Source organism: Sorex araneus, chromosome 2 (assembly GCF_027595985.1).
Source record: "Sorex araneus isolate mSorAra2 chromosome 2, mSorAra2.pri, whole genome shotgun sequence".
Taxonomy (NCBI): Eukaryota; Metazoa; Chordata; class Mammalia; order Eulipotyphla; family Soricidae; genus Sorex; species Sorex araneus.
Genome location: NC_073303.1, coordinates 146,905,342 through 146,921,384, shown reverse-complemented (window position 1 = coordinate 146,921,384; position 16,043 = coordinate 146,905,342). Strand labels below are relative to the sequence as shown.

The 16,043-nt window shown below is 44.4% G+C and overlaps 1 protein-coding gene across 5 annotated transcripts in view; it reads left to right on the top strand.

Moving 5' to 3' along the window:
* Window positions 1-16,043, top strand: part of BOC (BOC cell adhesion associated, oncogene regulated) — a 122,345-nt gene that overhangs the window by 69,564 nt on the left and 36,738 nt on the right. For all 5 annotated transcript variants that reach the window (XM_055126548.1, XM_055126547.1, XM_055126549.1 and 2 more), the window contains 2 exons: window positions 11,612-11,782; window positions 12,554-12,832. In XM_055126548.1, the coding sequence (XP_054982523.1) occupies window positions 11,686-11,782; window positions 12,554-12,832 (376 nt within the window). In that variant the 5' untranslated portion in view covers window positions 11,612-11,685. The remainder of the gene's footprint in view (window positions 1-11,611; window positions 11,783-12,553; window positions 12,833-16,043) is intronic.

Genomic DNA, 16,043 nt, shown 5'->3' with positions numbered 1-16,043 from the left:
GAGAGAGAGAGAGGGAGAGGGAGAGAGAGAGAGAGAGAGAGAGAGAGAGAGAGAGAGATAGAGAGAGAGAGACTTCTCCAGTGGTTCAAAAGTCCCATCATAGGCCCAGCTGTGGACCAATCTCCAAGGTGGATTATGAGCTTCAGATACCTTTACAAAGGTACCTTTTTCTTTTTCTTCGGATATTTTTTCAGAAGTGGAATTTCTGGATCAGTCTGGATCAGTATGGTAGATAAGGTGATTTTTTTTTTAATGTTTATTGAATCACCGTGAGCTACACTTACCAAGTTTTCATGTTTGAGTTTCAGTCATACAATGATTGAACACCCATCCCTCCACCAGTGTACATTTTCCACCACCAATGTCCTACCTATCCTTCTGCCTCTATGGAAGACAGTTTCCCTCTTACTCTCTCACTACTTATGGGCATCATGGTTTGCAATACAGATACTGAGAGGCCATCCCATTTGGTCCTTTATCTACTTTGAGCACACATCTCCCATCCCAAGCCATCCTTCCAACATCATTGACTTAGTGGTCCCTTCTCTATCCCAGATACCTTCTCCCCCAGCTTATAAGGCAGGCTTCCAACCGTGGAGCAATCTTCCTGGCCCTGTCTCAACTGTCTTTGGGTGTTAGTCTCATATTTTGATATTTTATATTCCACAAATGAGTGCAGTCATTCTATGTGTGTTCCTCTCTTTCTGATTCATTTAACTTAGTGTGGTACTCTCCATGACCATCCACTTATAAGCAAATTTAATGACTTCATCTTTCCTAACAGCTGCATAATATTCCATTGTGTAGATGTACTACCGTTTCTTTAACCAGTTATCTGTTCTTTAGCCCTCGGGTTGTTCTAGATTCTGACTATTGTGAACAATGTTGTAATGTACATATAGGTACAGATGTCATTTCTACTGTGCTTTTTTGCACTTTCAGTATATATTCCCAGAAGTGTTATTGCGAGGTCATGTGAAATTTCTAATTTTTGAAGGAATGCCCCTATTGTTTTCCAAAAAGGCTGGGTCAGTCGGCATTCCACCAACAATGAAAGAGAGTCCCTTTCTCCCCACATCTGCACCAGTAGTGGTTGCTCTTTTTTGATGTGTGCCAGTCTCTGTGGTGTGAGATGATATCTCATTGTTGTTTTGATTTGCATCTCCCTGATGACTAGCGATGTGGAGCACTTTTTCATGTGCCTTTTGGCCATTTGTATTTCTTTTTTGAGGAAACTTCTGTTCATTTCTTCTCTCCATTTTCTGATGGGATTGGAGGTTTATTCTTGTACAATTCTACTAGTGTCTTGTATATCCAGATATTAACCCCTTATCAGATGGCTATTGGGTAAATATTCTTTCCCATTCCGTGGGCTCTCTCTGTGTCTTGGTCACTGTTTCTTTTGAGGTACAGAAGTTTCTTAGTTTAATGGAGTCCTGTTTGTTTATGTTTCTTTCCACTTGCTTGGTAAGTGGTGTTTCATCCTTAAAAATGCCTTTAGCTTCAATGTCATGGAGAGTCCTGCCTACATTTTCCTCCACATACCTTATGGATTCAGGTCTGATATTGAGGTCTTTATCCACTTTAAATTGTTTTCTTTTTATTATGTTTTGAAAATCCTCCATATTGTTTCCCCTAGAGACTACCCCGATCACCAGTCCTATCACCATGGCACGTGAGGACTCGCTTTTGTCTAGGACCATAGTAGCAGCTCAGCTTTGTTTGATGATAGACATGATAGCCATCCTAATTATCATGGTCTTATGTCTCATTGTTGCTTTAATTGGTACTTTCCTAAGGACTAGTGCTGTCAAACATGTTTAGATATACCTACTGGTCCTTTGCATACCATATTTGGAGAGAATGCCTATTTAAATGCTTTATCTACATTTGAATGTGATTATCATTATTATTATTATTATTATTATTATTATTATTATTTTGCTATTAAGTTGTATTGTCTTTCTCCTCTCTCTCATCAGATAGAAGGTTTATAGATTCCCCCTCATCCGATTCTATTGTTTTGCTTTTCATTTTGTTAGTGGTTCTTTTCCTGTGCAGAAATAATCTTTAGTTTTCTTTATTCCATTTTTTGCAGTGCCAGGGATCAAACCCAGGCCCTCACTGTACAAGACAAGAGCTCTGCCACTGGGCTTCATCCCTAGCCCCTAGGTAGAAGTTAATCGGGTCACTGTAGTTCTAGTTGTTTGCATTTTTTATTCTTTTGTTTACATTTTGTGTAAAAGCTCATTACCATGATTAGTATCAGGAGGCTTTATTCCTACTTCTTCTTCCAAGGGTTTCATGGTCTATGTCATTAACACATTCTGAGTTCATTTTTATGAGAAATGAAAGTTGAATGAGGGATGATAAGTTTTATTCCTGTGGCAGTTTTTAGGGGCTCAGGTGTATCAGAGGTTGTACCCTGCAGGACCCGGGATTATATACTGGTGTGTGGCACAGTGAAGGGGATCAAACTCATGGCCTCACGCATGCACCATATGTGCTCTACCACTGAGTTTCATCCCTGGTGCCCAACTTTTTTTCTCTTAGTTGTGAATAGCCAATTATCCCAGCGCTATTTATTGAAGAGGTTCTTTTCTTCTTTGAATATTCTTCATTACCTTGTCATTAGTTGAACATGTAAGATTATGTTTTTTCCTGGGTGTTCAATTCTTTTCCATTGGTCCTTTTCTCTGGTTTTATGCAAATACTGTGTTTTTTGATGACTGCAATGTCATAATTTTTTTTTCTTTTATTCCCTCACCCTTCCTCCTCTTCATTGTTGTTGTTGAGGGTTGCATGATACACCTGACTATGGTGTTTGGAGGGAATTGGATTCCAGGTTGTGGTGCTCATACACGCAGATTTGTACATGTGGGCTAGTTGACGCATAGTAGCTATGGTTGTGGTGCTCCTTGGGAGTCTCACTTTGGTGCTCACACATGTGCTTGCCAGAGATTGCAATTTCTGGCCACAGCATTTGGTGTATTTTTTAGTTGTGATGCTGTCTCGGAATTAAACCCTGTTTGTGCTGCTTGCGCACACCTAGTTTTGGTACAGCCAGAGATTGTGTGTAGTACCTGAGATGAACAGACAGGAGAATGTCAGACTCAGGGGCCAAAGTGATAGTATAACTGTTAGACTGCTTGCCTTGCACGCAACTGACCTGAGTTCCATACCTGGCACCACATATGACCCCCCTGAGCATTGCTAGGAGTGATCCCTGAGTGCATAGCCAGAATTGAGGACCACTCACGTGTGACACTCCCATTCCCCAAGATAACCTGGCAGACTCAGACTAGTAGATTCCCAAGTCAAATCCAGCAGCTGTGTGATACCAGGGATTTGAATTAATGACCATACACGTGTAAGGTAGGTGGCTCTGGTATAGTGTAATGTTGGCTTTGTCAAATGAATAAGAGATAAGGATTATTCTTTCCTTTTCTATTTTTGTGGAAGGGTTTTGAAAAGACTGGTGGTATTTCTTCTTTAAGTATTTGGTAAAATTACTAGGGAAATATCAATCTGTGTATGAACTTTTTTTTCATTTAGATATTTCTTTTTATTATTGATCCAGTATTTTTACTGGAAAATTGCATGTCCATGGTTTCCATTTTTCCTTGTTTCTGCCTTGGTAAGATTTATATTTCTTTTTCTTTTTTCCTTAATTTTTTTTGCCACACTGGTGCTGCTCTATGGTGCTGGGTTTACTCAAGGCTGTGCTCAAGGGTCACTCCTAGCCAGGCTCATGGTTCCATATATGGTGCCAGGAATTGAACCCAGATCAGGTGCATGCAAGGCAAGCACCCTACCTGGTACTATCTCTCCTTCACCAAGATTTATGTTTCTAAGAGGTTTGCTTTTTAATTTCTTCCTGGTTGTTGTTTGTTGGTATAGAATTGTTCCACAGTAGCTCCTTATAGTCTTTGATTTTCCGTAGTGTCTGTTGTAATGTCTCCTTTTTTGTTTATCATTTTGATGATTTTATTATTTTGGTTTGGCCAAGGATTTGTCAATTTTATTTAATTTTTAAAGAACCAAGTTTGGTTAATATTTTCTAGTGTTTTCCTGTACTTATTTCCTGTATTTATTTGTATTCTAGTGTTGTAATTTCTTTTCTTCAGCTAACAGTGGGGCTACCTTGTTCTTTTTTAGTTCCTTAAGAAATAAAGTTAGATTGTTCATTTTGAATTTTTTTCTGTTTTCTTTTTTCTCCCAAACTTTATTTTATTGAAGCACTGTGAATTTTAAAGTTATTCATAGTTCGGTTTTTGACATACTATGTTCCATCATCAATTCCACCACCAGTATCAGTTTATCTCCACCAGTGTTCCCAGGTCCCCTCTCCTACGCCTTGCTCCCAGCAACAGCCTGCCATCTTGACAAGCATCTTTCATCAAAGTTTGGGTCTTGTAATTTCAGTGATGTTGACTCCATGGTTTGGATATTTAGCTCTATCATTTCTTAAAACCCATGTCCCTGAGTGCATAGCCAGGATTGAGGACTGCTCATGCGTGACATTACCACTCCCCCAAATAAACTGGCAGACTCAAAATAGTAGATTCCCAAATCAAACCCAGCATCTGTGTGATACCAGGGATTTGAATTAGTGACCGTACATGTGTAAGGTAGGTGGTTCTGGTATAGTATAATGTTGGCTTTGTCAAATGAATAAGGAATAAGGAATAAGGATTATTCCTTCCTTTTCTACTTTTGTGGAAGGGTTTTGAAAATACTGGTGGTATTTCTCTCCTATCTCTTTTGTCCTTCCCCTCCACTCTATTTCTTTCCTTCTCCCTATACACTGGGGACAAGGGTGATCTAGGAATTCCCCCTTTAAACCATTGCATTTCCTCATTTAGCTACTCTAAATACCTCAAATAAGTGATAGTGTCCTGAATTTGTCCATCTTCTGGTTTACTTCATTTAACATGATATCATCCGTGTTGCAGCAAATTGCATGGTCATCATTCCTTATAGCTGCATAGTATTCCATTGTGTATATGTATTACATCTTCAGGATCAACTGATCTGTTGTTGAACATCTAAGTTGATCCCAAATCTTAGCTATTGTGCTGAATGCTGCAATGAATAGTGTTGTGCATACGTGCTTTGGAATAAATGGTTTTCTGACCTGTAGGTAGATAGCCAAAAGTGAAATTGCTGGGTCATACGGTAGCTCAATTTTAAGTTTACTAAGAACCCTCCATACTTTTTTATGGGGAACTTTGAATATTTCTTATTAATGTAGTTTTTGTTGCTATGGGTTTTCATCTCTAAGCTCCTATTTCTGTATCCCCTGAATTCTGCAATGTTTCTCTTTTTGTTATTGCCTCAAGAAACTTTATTCTCTATTTAATCTTTTTTTATATTATTCAGAAAAGTGTTGCTTATTTCCCATGTGATTGTCAATTTTCCAGTTTTATTGTTAATTTCTACTTTCATGCCATTGTGGTCAGAAGAGATACTTGGTATGATTTCATTCTTCTTGGATTTTCTAAGACTTGTTTTGTGGCCTAACATTTGGCCTATCCTAGAAAATTCTCCCTGTGTGGTTGAGAAGGATGTATATCAATGCTCTAGTTAGACAAAATGTTCTTTATGTGTCAATTAGATCCATTTGTATATAGTGTTGTTCAAACCCATTACTTCCTTATTGATTTTCTGTCTGCATGATCTATCCATTGTTGAGACACATAGTATTAATAGAAGACACTCTCAGGGAATAAGCTTGAAATATATTTAGAGCCTGGCTCGGGCACGACTCATACTTAAGAACATCAAACCATAATGACTCTTTTCTATTTGGCCTAAGGGTAATCAGGCTAGATGTACTGATACTAGATAATTTACCACTAGAAATGTGCTGTACAATGTAGCAACCTCTACCTCTATAGAGCTGTTTAAAATAAAATGAAATCTTCTGGGTCAGGAATGACAGGGGTTAAGGTTAAGGTTAAACCTCACCTATGGTTTACCCTGATTCAATCCCTGTCACCCAAGCACAGCTAGGAGTAACCCCTGAGCACAGAACAAGATGTAGTTCCTGAACCCCACTGGGATGGTCCTCTCACCCCAAAATATAAAAATTTAGTTCCTTAGTTACATTGGCCACATTTCAAATATTTGCTAGCTAGAAATTCCTAGTGGCTATTTCTAGTGGACAGAAAAAATATAAGGTATTTTTATCAGAAAATTTGTTTATGGGTTTGTATTTAAAAAAAAAGAACAGTAAGATGCTGTACTAGATTTGAAGGTGAATGAGTACACAGAAGGTGAATGTTACAGATTCTGATCAAGGTGATAGTTTAAAGCATGAGAAAATCAATTCAAAAACTTATTCTATATTTAGTAAATTTAGAAATTTGTTCCAAATTTATTCTAAATTTTATTCTCAAACATAGTCTACACAGTTGTTTAATGTGACCTCAGAAGCAGGTTACTACATGGTTGGGTCAGGATAGAAGCCCAGAACCAGAATCTGAAGACCTGAATCTCCCTTAATTTGAGCTAAGAAACTTCAGCAGATCTCGAGGCCTCTCTGTGCCTTGCTTTCCTCCAAATAAACACTTGGATATCTGTTAAGTATTATTTGAAGCTGTTATTTTCTCTGAGATTCCTCCTAATTAATTTTTCCCCTTAAATTAGGTCTATAAGTACAACTTCTTCTTCTTCTTCTTCTTCTTCTTCTTCTTCTTCTTCTTCTTCTTCTTCTTCTTCTTCTTCTTCTTCTTCTTCTTCTTCTTCTTCTTCTTCTTCTCCTCCTCCTCCTCCTCCTCCTCCTCCTCCTCCTCCTCCTCCTCCTCCTCCTCCTCCTCCTCCTCCTCCTCCTCCTCCTCCTCCTCCTCCTCCTCCTCCTCCTCCTCCTCCTCCTCCTCCTCCTCTTCCTCCTCCTCCTCCTCCTCCTCCTCCTCCTCCTCCTCCCTTCTTCTTCTTCTTTCATCTTCTTCGTTTTTTGGGTCACACCCGGAGATGCACAAGGGTTACTCCTGGCTTTGCACTCAGGAATTACTCCTGGCGGTGCTCAGGGGACCATATGAGATGCTGGGTATTGAACCCAGGTTGGCTTGATGCAAGGCAAACGCCCTACCTGCTGTGCTATTGCTCCAGCAACCAAGTACAACTTCTTAAGTACAATAAACTTTCTTAATTCCTTCTCCCATCTACTGAAACACATACTAAATCCTGTGAGAGTTAAATTCGCTCCTTCCATCAGTATTTCCCTTGTGCTGTTCCCGTACAGGAGCCTGGAGACAGCCAACACTCTTATCCCCCAACACCCAGTCTGCTGGCTTTTCTTGCTGGGAATAAAACTTCTTTACCTACAGAGAACACTGAGAAAGGTGAATTTTTATGAAATTAAAAAAAAAGAAACATGCAAAAAGTATCATCTGGGGTCAGAAATACACGCACACACAAACACACACACATGCATTCACTCACACACACACACACACACACACACACACACACACTGTGGCTATAGCCCTTCTATGGAAAAGTTTGTTTCAGATCTGGTACTCGTTATAAAAGACTGTTTTGAGTCTCTCTCATTCTTGCTAGACCATCTGCCTCCTGCTTTGTTCATTTCTGATTTTGGTCCGAGGATGTGCAGAGGGTGTGTTTGTGGTTTGGCATCCCTTTGAGTGAGGGCTGCAGTGGTGCTGGGCAGCTAAGAGCGCCCGCACGAAGTCCCTGTCTTGCTCTGGCTTCAGCTGGTCTGCCCTCATGGGAGAATGAAGGGAGGCCTCCTCTTGCCAGTGATCAACTTGGAGTTGTTTGTAAGTTTTCAAAAAAAAATAAATACTCTGAAACTATAACTTCTTATGCTTGGTCGTGGCCCTAGAAGTGTATTCTGTTATTGTTGTTTCTGAAAAGCTTTAAAAAATGCCTGGGGAGATTATTTCAGTGGGGAATATATATATGTCAGGAGTTAAATTTCTCAAACACGTTTTATTTTTCTTTCCCAAATAACCTTTTAAAATAGCAGGGGCCAGAGTGGTAATACAGTGGGTAGGGTGCTTGCCTTGCATGCAGCTGACCTGTGTTCGATCCCAGCATCCCACATGGTTCTCTAAGCACCACCAGGAGTAGTTCCTAAGCTCAGAGCCAGGAATAACCCCCGAGCATTGCCAGATGTGGCCTGAAAACAAAAGTAAAATCGCACGTACCTAACACTCAGTGAGGAATTCTTGACAATAATTGACTTTCCCTTCTCTTTGCTACCTCTGCCTTGTTCTCTCATCGTTTCTGAGAGTGTGTAGGAAATGCAGAAAAGATTCTAGACACATTTAGCATTGTCAAAAACAAACAAACAAAAAACTAGCAGCGCTCTATCTGTTTTCTAAATTGTATCTTGTCTTTTCACAGTGGGACAAATGTACACTGCTGTGAGATTTTCCAGCTTAACTGTAACTTCATTATCATTAAAGTTCTCAAGTCTAGATCATTGGCATCACCATTGTAGACCAATCTGAGTAGTTAACTTGGTCCAAGAAGTAACCCAGTGTTCCATCTGCTAAGCGAGAGGCATCATACCTATAGAAATCCCTCACCCCATTAATCCCACAGTTTTGCCACAGTTCTGCTTTTATGTGATGATATCCCACATATCCTTGCTTTGAGGTCATTAGTGGTATCTATTCCACAGTTCTCTGGGAAATGGTGAACGTCTGTTTCCCTCTTTGGTTACCTGCTTTCTCTCCCTCTCCTGCTACATACTTCTCTCTTTGTTGCTTTGAAGGGCAGGATGGTGGCTGGCAGCAGCAGTGAGGTCTGTTTCTGTTTTCATTTTGTACCTTGTAAGTGCAGGAGTAAGTAGAATTATTTGGCTGATCCTTGTTAAGCCAGAGGGAGTGCAGGCCAGATCTCCTCAGTAGATCTTTGTAGACTACAACACCAGCACCTTCATAGCGACTCTGTGCTTAGCTAAGAAAGAGCCCTCCAGCTCCTGTTGGCCTTCTTGTCTTATTCCTACTCTCTTTTTCGTGTTCTGCCCGCTGCTTTATTCTTTTCTTGCAGCAGGGAAGGAACAGGTGTCAGCTCTCCCCTCTAGGAAGGGGAAAGTGAGCATGTCTTGAACAAGCACGTTCTCCCAAACCCTGTAATTAGGAATTTGTACAGTGTTCTGTATAAATACATAACTTTGTCGGGTGAAAAATAAAGTGGAATTAAAACAAGTGTCTGGAAGATTCAGATGAAACCAGAAGTTTGTTCTTTGGAATTGGTTTGTAAACTTGTGAGTGAACTTCTCTGTTACTATTCCACTGTTCCACGTCATCCTTACCCCAACTTGATTCGTGACGCCCCTATTTCGAGCAGTGGTGCTCATAGAATAATGTGGAAAGGCTATTACTGTGGACCCAGAGTGAAATACAGTGGGTATAACACTTGCCTTGAACATGGCAGAGTGGGTTCAATCCCCAGCATCCCATATGGTGTCCCAAGAACTTCCAGAAGTGATTCCTGAGAGTAGAGCCAGGAGTCACTTCTGAGCATCACTGAATGTAGTCCCCAAACAACTACCCCAGAAAAGGACCATTACTGTGGAAAGAGTGTAACTTTGGAATCAGCTCAAACCTGAGTCTCATTTCAGATCTGCAGTTATGAGACCTTGGGGAAGTTCCTTAACCTCTGGACCCAGTTTCCTCACCTGTAAATGGGGATAATAATCCCCACCACATAGTTTTTATGACGATGTAAAGAATACCTCATGCCATGCAGAAGTCCCTGTGTAGCTGTTGACTGTCCAGCCATCCTCACATTATTGGCAGATTCTCTTCATTTCACATTGCTAATAATATGATCCTTGGACTTACTTATCTGCTGGTCAAAAGGAACTCACTCTCACCAACAGGAAGTTTTTTTTTTAACTTGTCAGGAAAAAACTTTCAAAAACCTTCTTTAGTGGTGGACTAGAAATAACCTAAGGATCGAGGTGGAAGGGCAATAAACTTGCACACCAAAACTGTTAGATGTTAATGCCAAGACCAGGATAGATGTGAACTATGTCACCTTAACAACAATAAAATGTGTATGCACGTATATATTTTCAAGATTTTATTTTAAGCCTATTTAGAAAAGCACCCGCTTCTTTCCTAGGATATTGAAGGAGGCTGAGAGATGCTTCAGTGTCAAAGACATGAGGAAAAAGAAGGGACTAGAAATCCACTGGCCACCAACTCTTTGCATGGGGTTGGAGCCCTAGACCCGGTTTGGACAGGTATTACTGTGCAGAGCAATTGTGGCCTTTGACTTTTCAAGTCATTAAGGGAGAGAACTTCAGGATTACAAGGAGCTTGGAGAAGAGAGAGGTTTAGGCAGATCCCAAGCTCTTCCTAGCACAGAGCTGGAGCCTGGAACTTCAGCCTGGAGCCCCTCCTGTCCGTTGAGAGGCTGCAGGCCAGCCCCAACATCGGGCGCCGCTGTAGGCACAGCCCGGGAGATCAGCCTCGCCACACATCTCCCAGTGCTGTGTGAAAACATTCTACTGGTTGGGAAGAGTTAACATTTTGAGCACATGTCAGCCTGCTGGAAGTAGACTATTAATGTTGCCACATGTGCATGATTCAGCAAAATGGAGCCAACATCCAGATCAGAGGTTTTTATTTGGCTTACAGCCGCCTTTTCAGGAAAATTAAAAAATTACTCAGTACCTCTCTGGAAACCTACCTTTTTGGGATTTTGGCTTTTGAGCCACACCAGGAGGTGCTCAGGACCGACCCCTGCCTCTGTGCTCAGGGATTACTTGTGGCAACGCTTGCAGGACCATATGCAGTGCTAGGAATTGAACCCAGATTGGTGGCGTGCCTGATAGACACCTTTCTCTGCTCTATTATCTCCCTAGCCCCCAAGATCTACCATCTCTAAGTGTGAACAAAGGGGAAATTATGCCCCCCCATTATACCCAAGATTTTAGGATTCATTACTTAGTAAGCTCCCCTAAATACGGGATGGATTCTGCACGTGTTTATATACAAGATAGCCCCTGTGCAAGTCTGTGCTTACCACGTGACATACCACGGCGTACCATGTGGCCAGCAGCATGGGCCTCCTACAAGCCAGTGGGGAAGATACTGATATCTGCTCTGAGAGCTGGCTCGAGTTGGAGGTCTCAGCCTTTTTGGATCTCCCAGACCCTGTTATCCCAGCTATTACTGGGGCACTGGGCAAGACTGACATTTTTTGTCTTACGGTGTTTTGGGGTTTGTTTGTTTGTTTGTTTTTGGCAAAGCTCAGGGCTTACTCCTGTCTTTGTACTCGAGGACTCCTCTTGGCAGGACTTGGGGAAGGTCCTATGGGATGCCACGTCGAACCCAGGTCAGCTGTGTGCAAGGCCAGCACCCTTGCTATCTCTCCAGCCCGAAGACTGACATTCTTGCCAGAATAAAACCTCCTCCTAGCTCAAGGGGGCACTTAGAAGGATCCTCCTCTAGATGATAAATGACAGTGAATGTTTTTGGTCTTCAGCAACACGACCAAGTTAGAACTCTGCATGTCGCCTGTGGGGCTGATGGATGTTGGGAGCAAGGCGACAAAGCCAGACCCACAGGCTGCCATGGGAACTTCGTTATTCTCACCATGGCCGTTTTTCTCTTTCTCACCACAGTGTTGCTGGGCATGTCAGCGTCCTTTTGAGTGATTCCAGTGGCTTATGGGACTGTGGCCCCTGAGTGCTGCACCATGCTGCCTGGAATGATGCCGACCTGGAGAGGAAGGAGAACTGAGATCGCCCTGGCTTGGCTCCTCTTAGCCTCCGCAGGCTGCTGTGCCAACCTGAGTGAGTGCCCACCCGCCCTCCCTTCCCCAGTCCCCTCCCTCGGGGAAAAGCACTCTGCCCCTTGTGGAACAGAAGCATTCAGCCTGCCCCAGAGGCCACCCTCCCCCAAGGCTTCATAGGACCCCTCCTTCCCACCTGCTCAGTCACTCGAGAAGAGAAACGATCACAACTCTCAGGGCTGCCTTTCAGTTTCTTCACGTTGGCGGAGGAGGGAGAGGAGGAGGAATAATTACTTTGCACGAGCACTTAGGAGATGAGATCATGGCAGGCACTCTGCATGCCTGGTTGGGAAGTTCCCTAACAACCCTGGAAGACAAGTATTAGTAGCCCCGTCTTCCTGATAAGATGCAGAGACACAGAAAGGGTGGAGTCACGTGACTCAGAACCAACCTGTGGCTCTAGGGTTTGGGTCTAGGGCTCTCCAGCACAGAGTCTCACTCTGGCCTCTCCCTCCTGCTTTCCGAGAGTAAGAGCAAGTGGGCAGCCGGGCCCAAGGACGGAGCTCCTCAAAGAAAGAAGTTGGGGCTGGAGCGATAGCACAGTGGGTAGGGTGTTTGCCTTGCACACAGCTTACCCAGGTTCGATTCCCAGCATCCCATATGGTCCCCTGAGCACTACCAGGAGTAATTCCTGAGTCCAGAGCCAGTAGTAATCCTTGTGCATTACCAGGTGTGACCCAAAAAGCAAAAAAAAAAGTTCCTTGGGGGTGACCTGGCTCTGGGTTTGGCTTTGTTGTGTCACCTCCCTATCACGTCCCTCTCCTTTCTGTAGGCACCGTCCCACAGGTGGCCGTGCAGCCTCCTTCCACCGTGCAGAAGCTGGGTGGGACGGTACTCCTGGGCTGCGTGGTGGAGCCCCCGTGGATGAACACCAGCTGGCGCCTGAACGGGAAGGAGCTGAACGGCTCGGACGATGCTCTGGGCATCCTCATCACTCACGGAACCCTGGTCATCCCTGCCCTCAGCAACCACACCGTGGGCCGGTACCAGTGCGTGGCCCGGATGCCGGCTGGAGCCGTGGCCAGCGTGCCTGCGACGGTGACACTGGCCAGTGAGTACTGTCCCTTCCCTCCTCTGCCGCAGTGCAACCTCTCTCTTCCCTCCTGCTGCTCCCTCTCCCCCCCACACCATCCACACTCCCGGCGTTAGAGGTGCCATGAGAGGGGCCTACGGGCTGGTAGCACAAAAGGAAGCAATGGCGAAGGGATGAAAAGGTGAGAAAAGAGAATGTGAACAGGTGACCATTTGCCCTGGTGAGATCAGTAGGAGACTCCATTATTCTGGTATATAATTACCATTTGGGTATATATACTGGGGTAGTCAGAACCGATCCACGCCACATCTACATATTGTGCATGTGGGAAGTATAGGGATTAAGGCATATATATTCTTTGCATGTGCCCATCCCGGGATCCAATCCCTGGTGCCACTGAGCATCACTGGAGGTAGCCCTTGAGGCCCCCAAGCATTATGGGCTACAGCCCTGGCCACCTCTGACCGCTGCTAAGTGGTACTAAAGTGGCCTGAGCATTTAACAGTTCAGCAGGGTTGGCCAAGAAATTGCCAGGAGTGACCCAGGACCCTGAATACCACTTGGGAGTCGCCCCCTGCACCAAATAAAGGAGGTTCTAAAGAGCTGAAATTGCAAATCTGAGAGCAGCAGCTGTCACATGTGACCCACTGTGGCTCGGGAAGATGCTCCCTGAGCAGGGTGAAGATCAGAGTCAGATTTCAGGACCAGCTTAAAGGAGGGCAGCGGGGCAGCAGTGTGATGTGGTTGAGTTGATTCTGTGGGCACCGGGCTGTGCCCAGCCTCCTACTCACTCATTCCGGGTTTAGGGGTGACTGTGCCACCATCTCCCATCCTCCACACAGCAACCGCGTTCACAGCATTGGCACGGCTGTGCATGCCTAGCAGATCCTGCCCTGCCCACTCCCGGCCACTGCCAGTCTGTGATGGCTCAGCCTGGCCGCAGTGTCTGGGGTATTACCAGGGTAGCACAAAAGGAAGCAATGACAAAGCGATGAAAGGAAGAGAAAAGAGGAAGTGAACAGGTGACCACGTGCCCTGGTGAGATCGGCAGGAGACTCCATTACTCTGGTATATAATTACCATTTGGGTCTATATACTGGGGTATCCAGAACCAGTCCACGCCGCATCTATACGTTGTGCTTGTGGGAAGTGAGACTTTGCTGATTCAACTTCCAAAGGCTAAAAGTCACCTCAGAATGCTTTAGCTGCTGAGCCTCTGGCCGAGAAGTACCAAGAATGACCCCTCACTTCCCCGAGACCACTGCACAGGGCATGGGGAGACTGGCGGGGTCTTTGAAGGGTCTTTGGACCATGCACTTGGGGGCCATTTTGTTTCCGCATTGACTTCGCAGTCCCCCCTCATTTGGGCTCCCACGTCCCCATGGGTGATGGCCTTCCAGAAGGGAGAGTGTCTGTATGGCACAGGTCCTGCCGAGGGCGGGGCACCTCAGAAACACTCCTTGGTTTGAAAGTCAGTGGTGGTCCTGGACTCTGAGCGTGTAAGTCCTGGGAGGAGAGTGGGGAAAGAGGGGCGTCCTGGGGGGTCTCAGTCCATGGAGGAGTGGAGGGAGGCTGTCAGCAGTGTCCCTGCCACCCTGGGAGACAGGCCCACACACCTGGCCTGGCTCTGAGAAGGAAGGTGGGAGGGGCCTTGGCCATCTCCCTTGGGTGTCCGTCTAAGCAGCCCTGGGTGCTGGATGCCCCCAGAGCAGGCTTTGAGGGCTCAGTGAGAGGGGGCCAAACCTTGGGGGCTTGAGGGAAGAGAAGGGTTACTCTCTCATAACCATCAGAATAACTCTGATATTCTTGGGTATTTTTAAGTTGCAGTTAGATTATATCATAGAAAGTTTAGAATATAGAGAAAAAAATATTTTTTTAATTTAATCACCGAGAGATAGAGTTACAGACTTTCATGTTGAGTTACAATTGTACAGTGCTCAAACACCCATCCCATCCCTCTACCAGTGCACATTTCCCACCACGAATATCCCCAGAGTACATCTCCTTTCCCACCCTCCCCCTGCCTCCAAGACAGACAATTTCCCTCATACTCTCTCTCTACTTTTGGGCACTATGGTTTGCAATACAGATAATGAGAGGCCATTATGTTTGGTCCTTTATCTACTTTGAGCACACATCTCCCATCCCAACTGATCTCTCCAACCATCATTGTCTTAGCGATCCCTTCTCTATCCCAGCTGCCTTCTCCCCCAGCTCATGAGACAGGCTTCCAACTCTGGGGTAATATTCCTGGCCCTGTGTCTACTGTCCTTGGGTGTCAGTCTCCTGTTATGTTATTTAGAATATAGAGAAAATTGAAGGAAGTAGAAAACATAGAGAAGATGCCTTCACCAGCCTCATCCAGCCACTGTCATTATTTTGGGTGTACCGTTCCTATCTTTACTTGGGGACAGAGTGATAGCAGGTAGGACATTTGCCTCGCATGCGGCCATCCTGAGTTCAAGCTTTGGCATGCCATACGATTCCCTGAACCCACCAGGAATGATCACTATATTCGGAACCAAGAGTAAGCCCTGAACTCTGCTGGCTATGGCCCAAAAACCAAAGAAAAAAGAGTGAAAAAGAGCTCAAGGGGGAAGGAAGGAAGGAGAGACGGATAGAGGGAAGAATAGTTATTATCCTTACTTTCTTCCTCTTGATATTTTAAGAGTATTCCATTGGCCAAAGAACCATAACTTCTTTCTTTGTTATTGAGTGTAACATTCACCTTTAATTTTTAAAAAAAATTTTATTAGTGAATCGCTGTGAGTGAGGTACAGTTACAGACTTTCATTACAGACTGAAACTTCCGTGCTTGTGTTTCAGTCATACAATGGTCGAGTGCCCATCCCTCCACCGGTGCCCATTTTCCACCACCAATGGTCCCAGCATCCCTCCCACCACCCCACCTTGTCCTACACCCACCCCACATTGCCTCTGTGGCAGGGCATTCCCTTTTGCTCTCTCTCTCCTTTTGGATGTTGTGGTTTCAGCAGTAGAGGTATTAAGTGGCCATCATGTTCGGTCTATAGTCTACTTTCAGCCCACATCTCCCATCCCAAGCGGGCCCTCCTAGCACCCTTTACTTGGTGTTCCCTTCTCTATCTGAACTGCCTTTCCCCCCAGCATGCGAGGCCAGCTTCTAAGCTGTGGAGTAATCCTCCTGGTACTTATCTCTACTGTTCTTGGGTGTTAGTCTCCCATTCTGTTACTTTATATTCCACAAAGA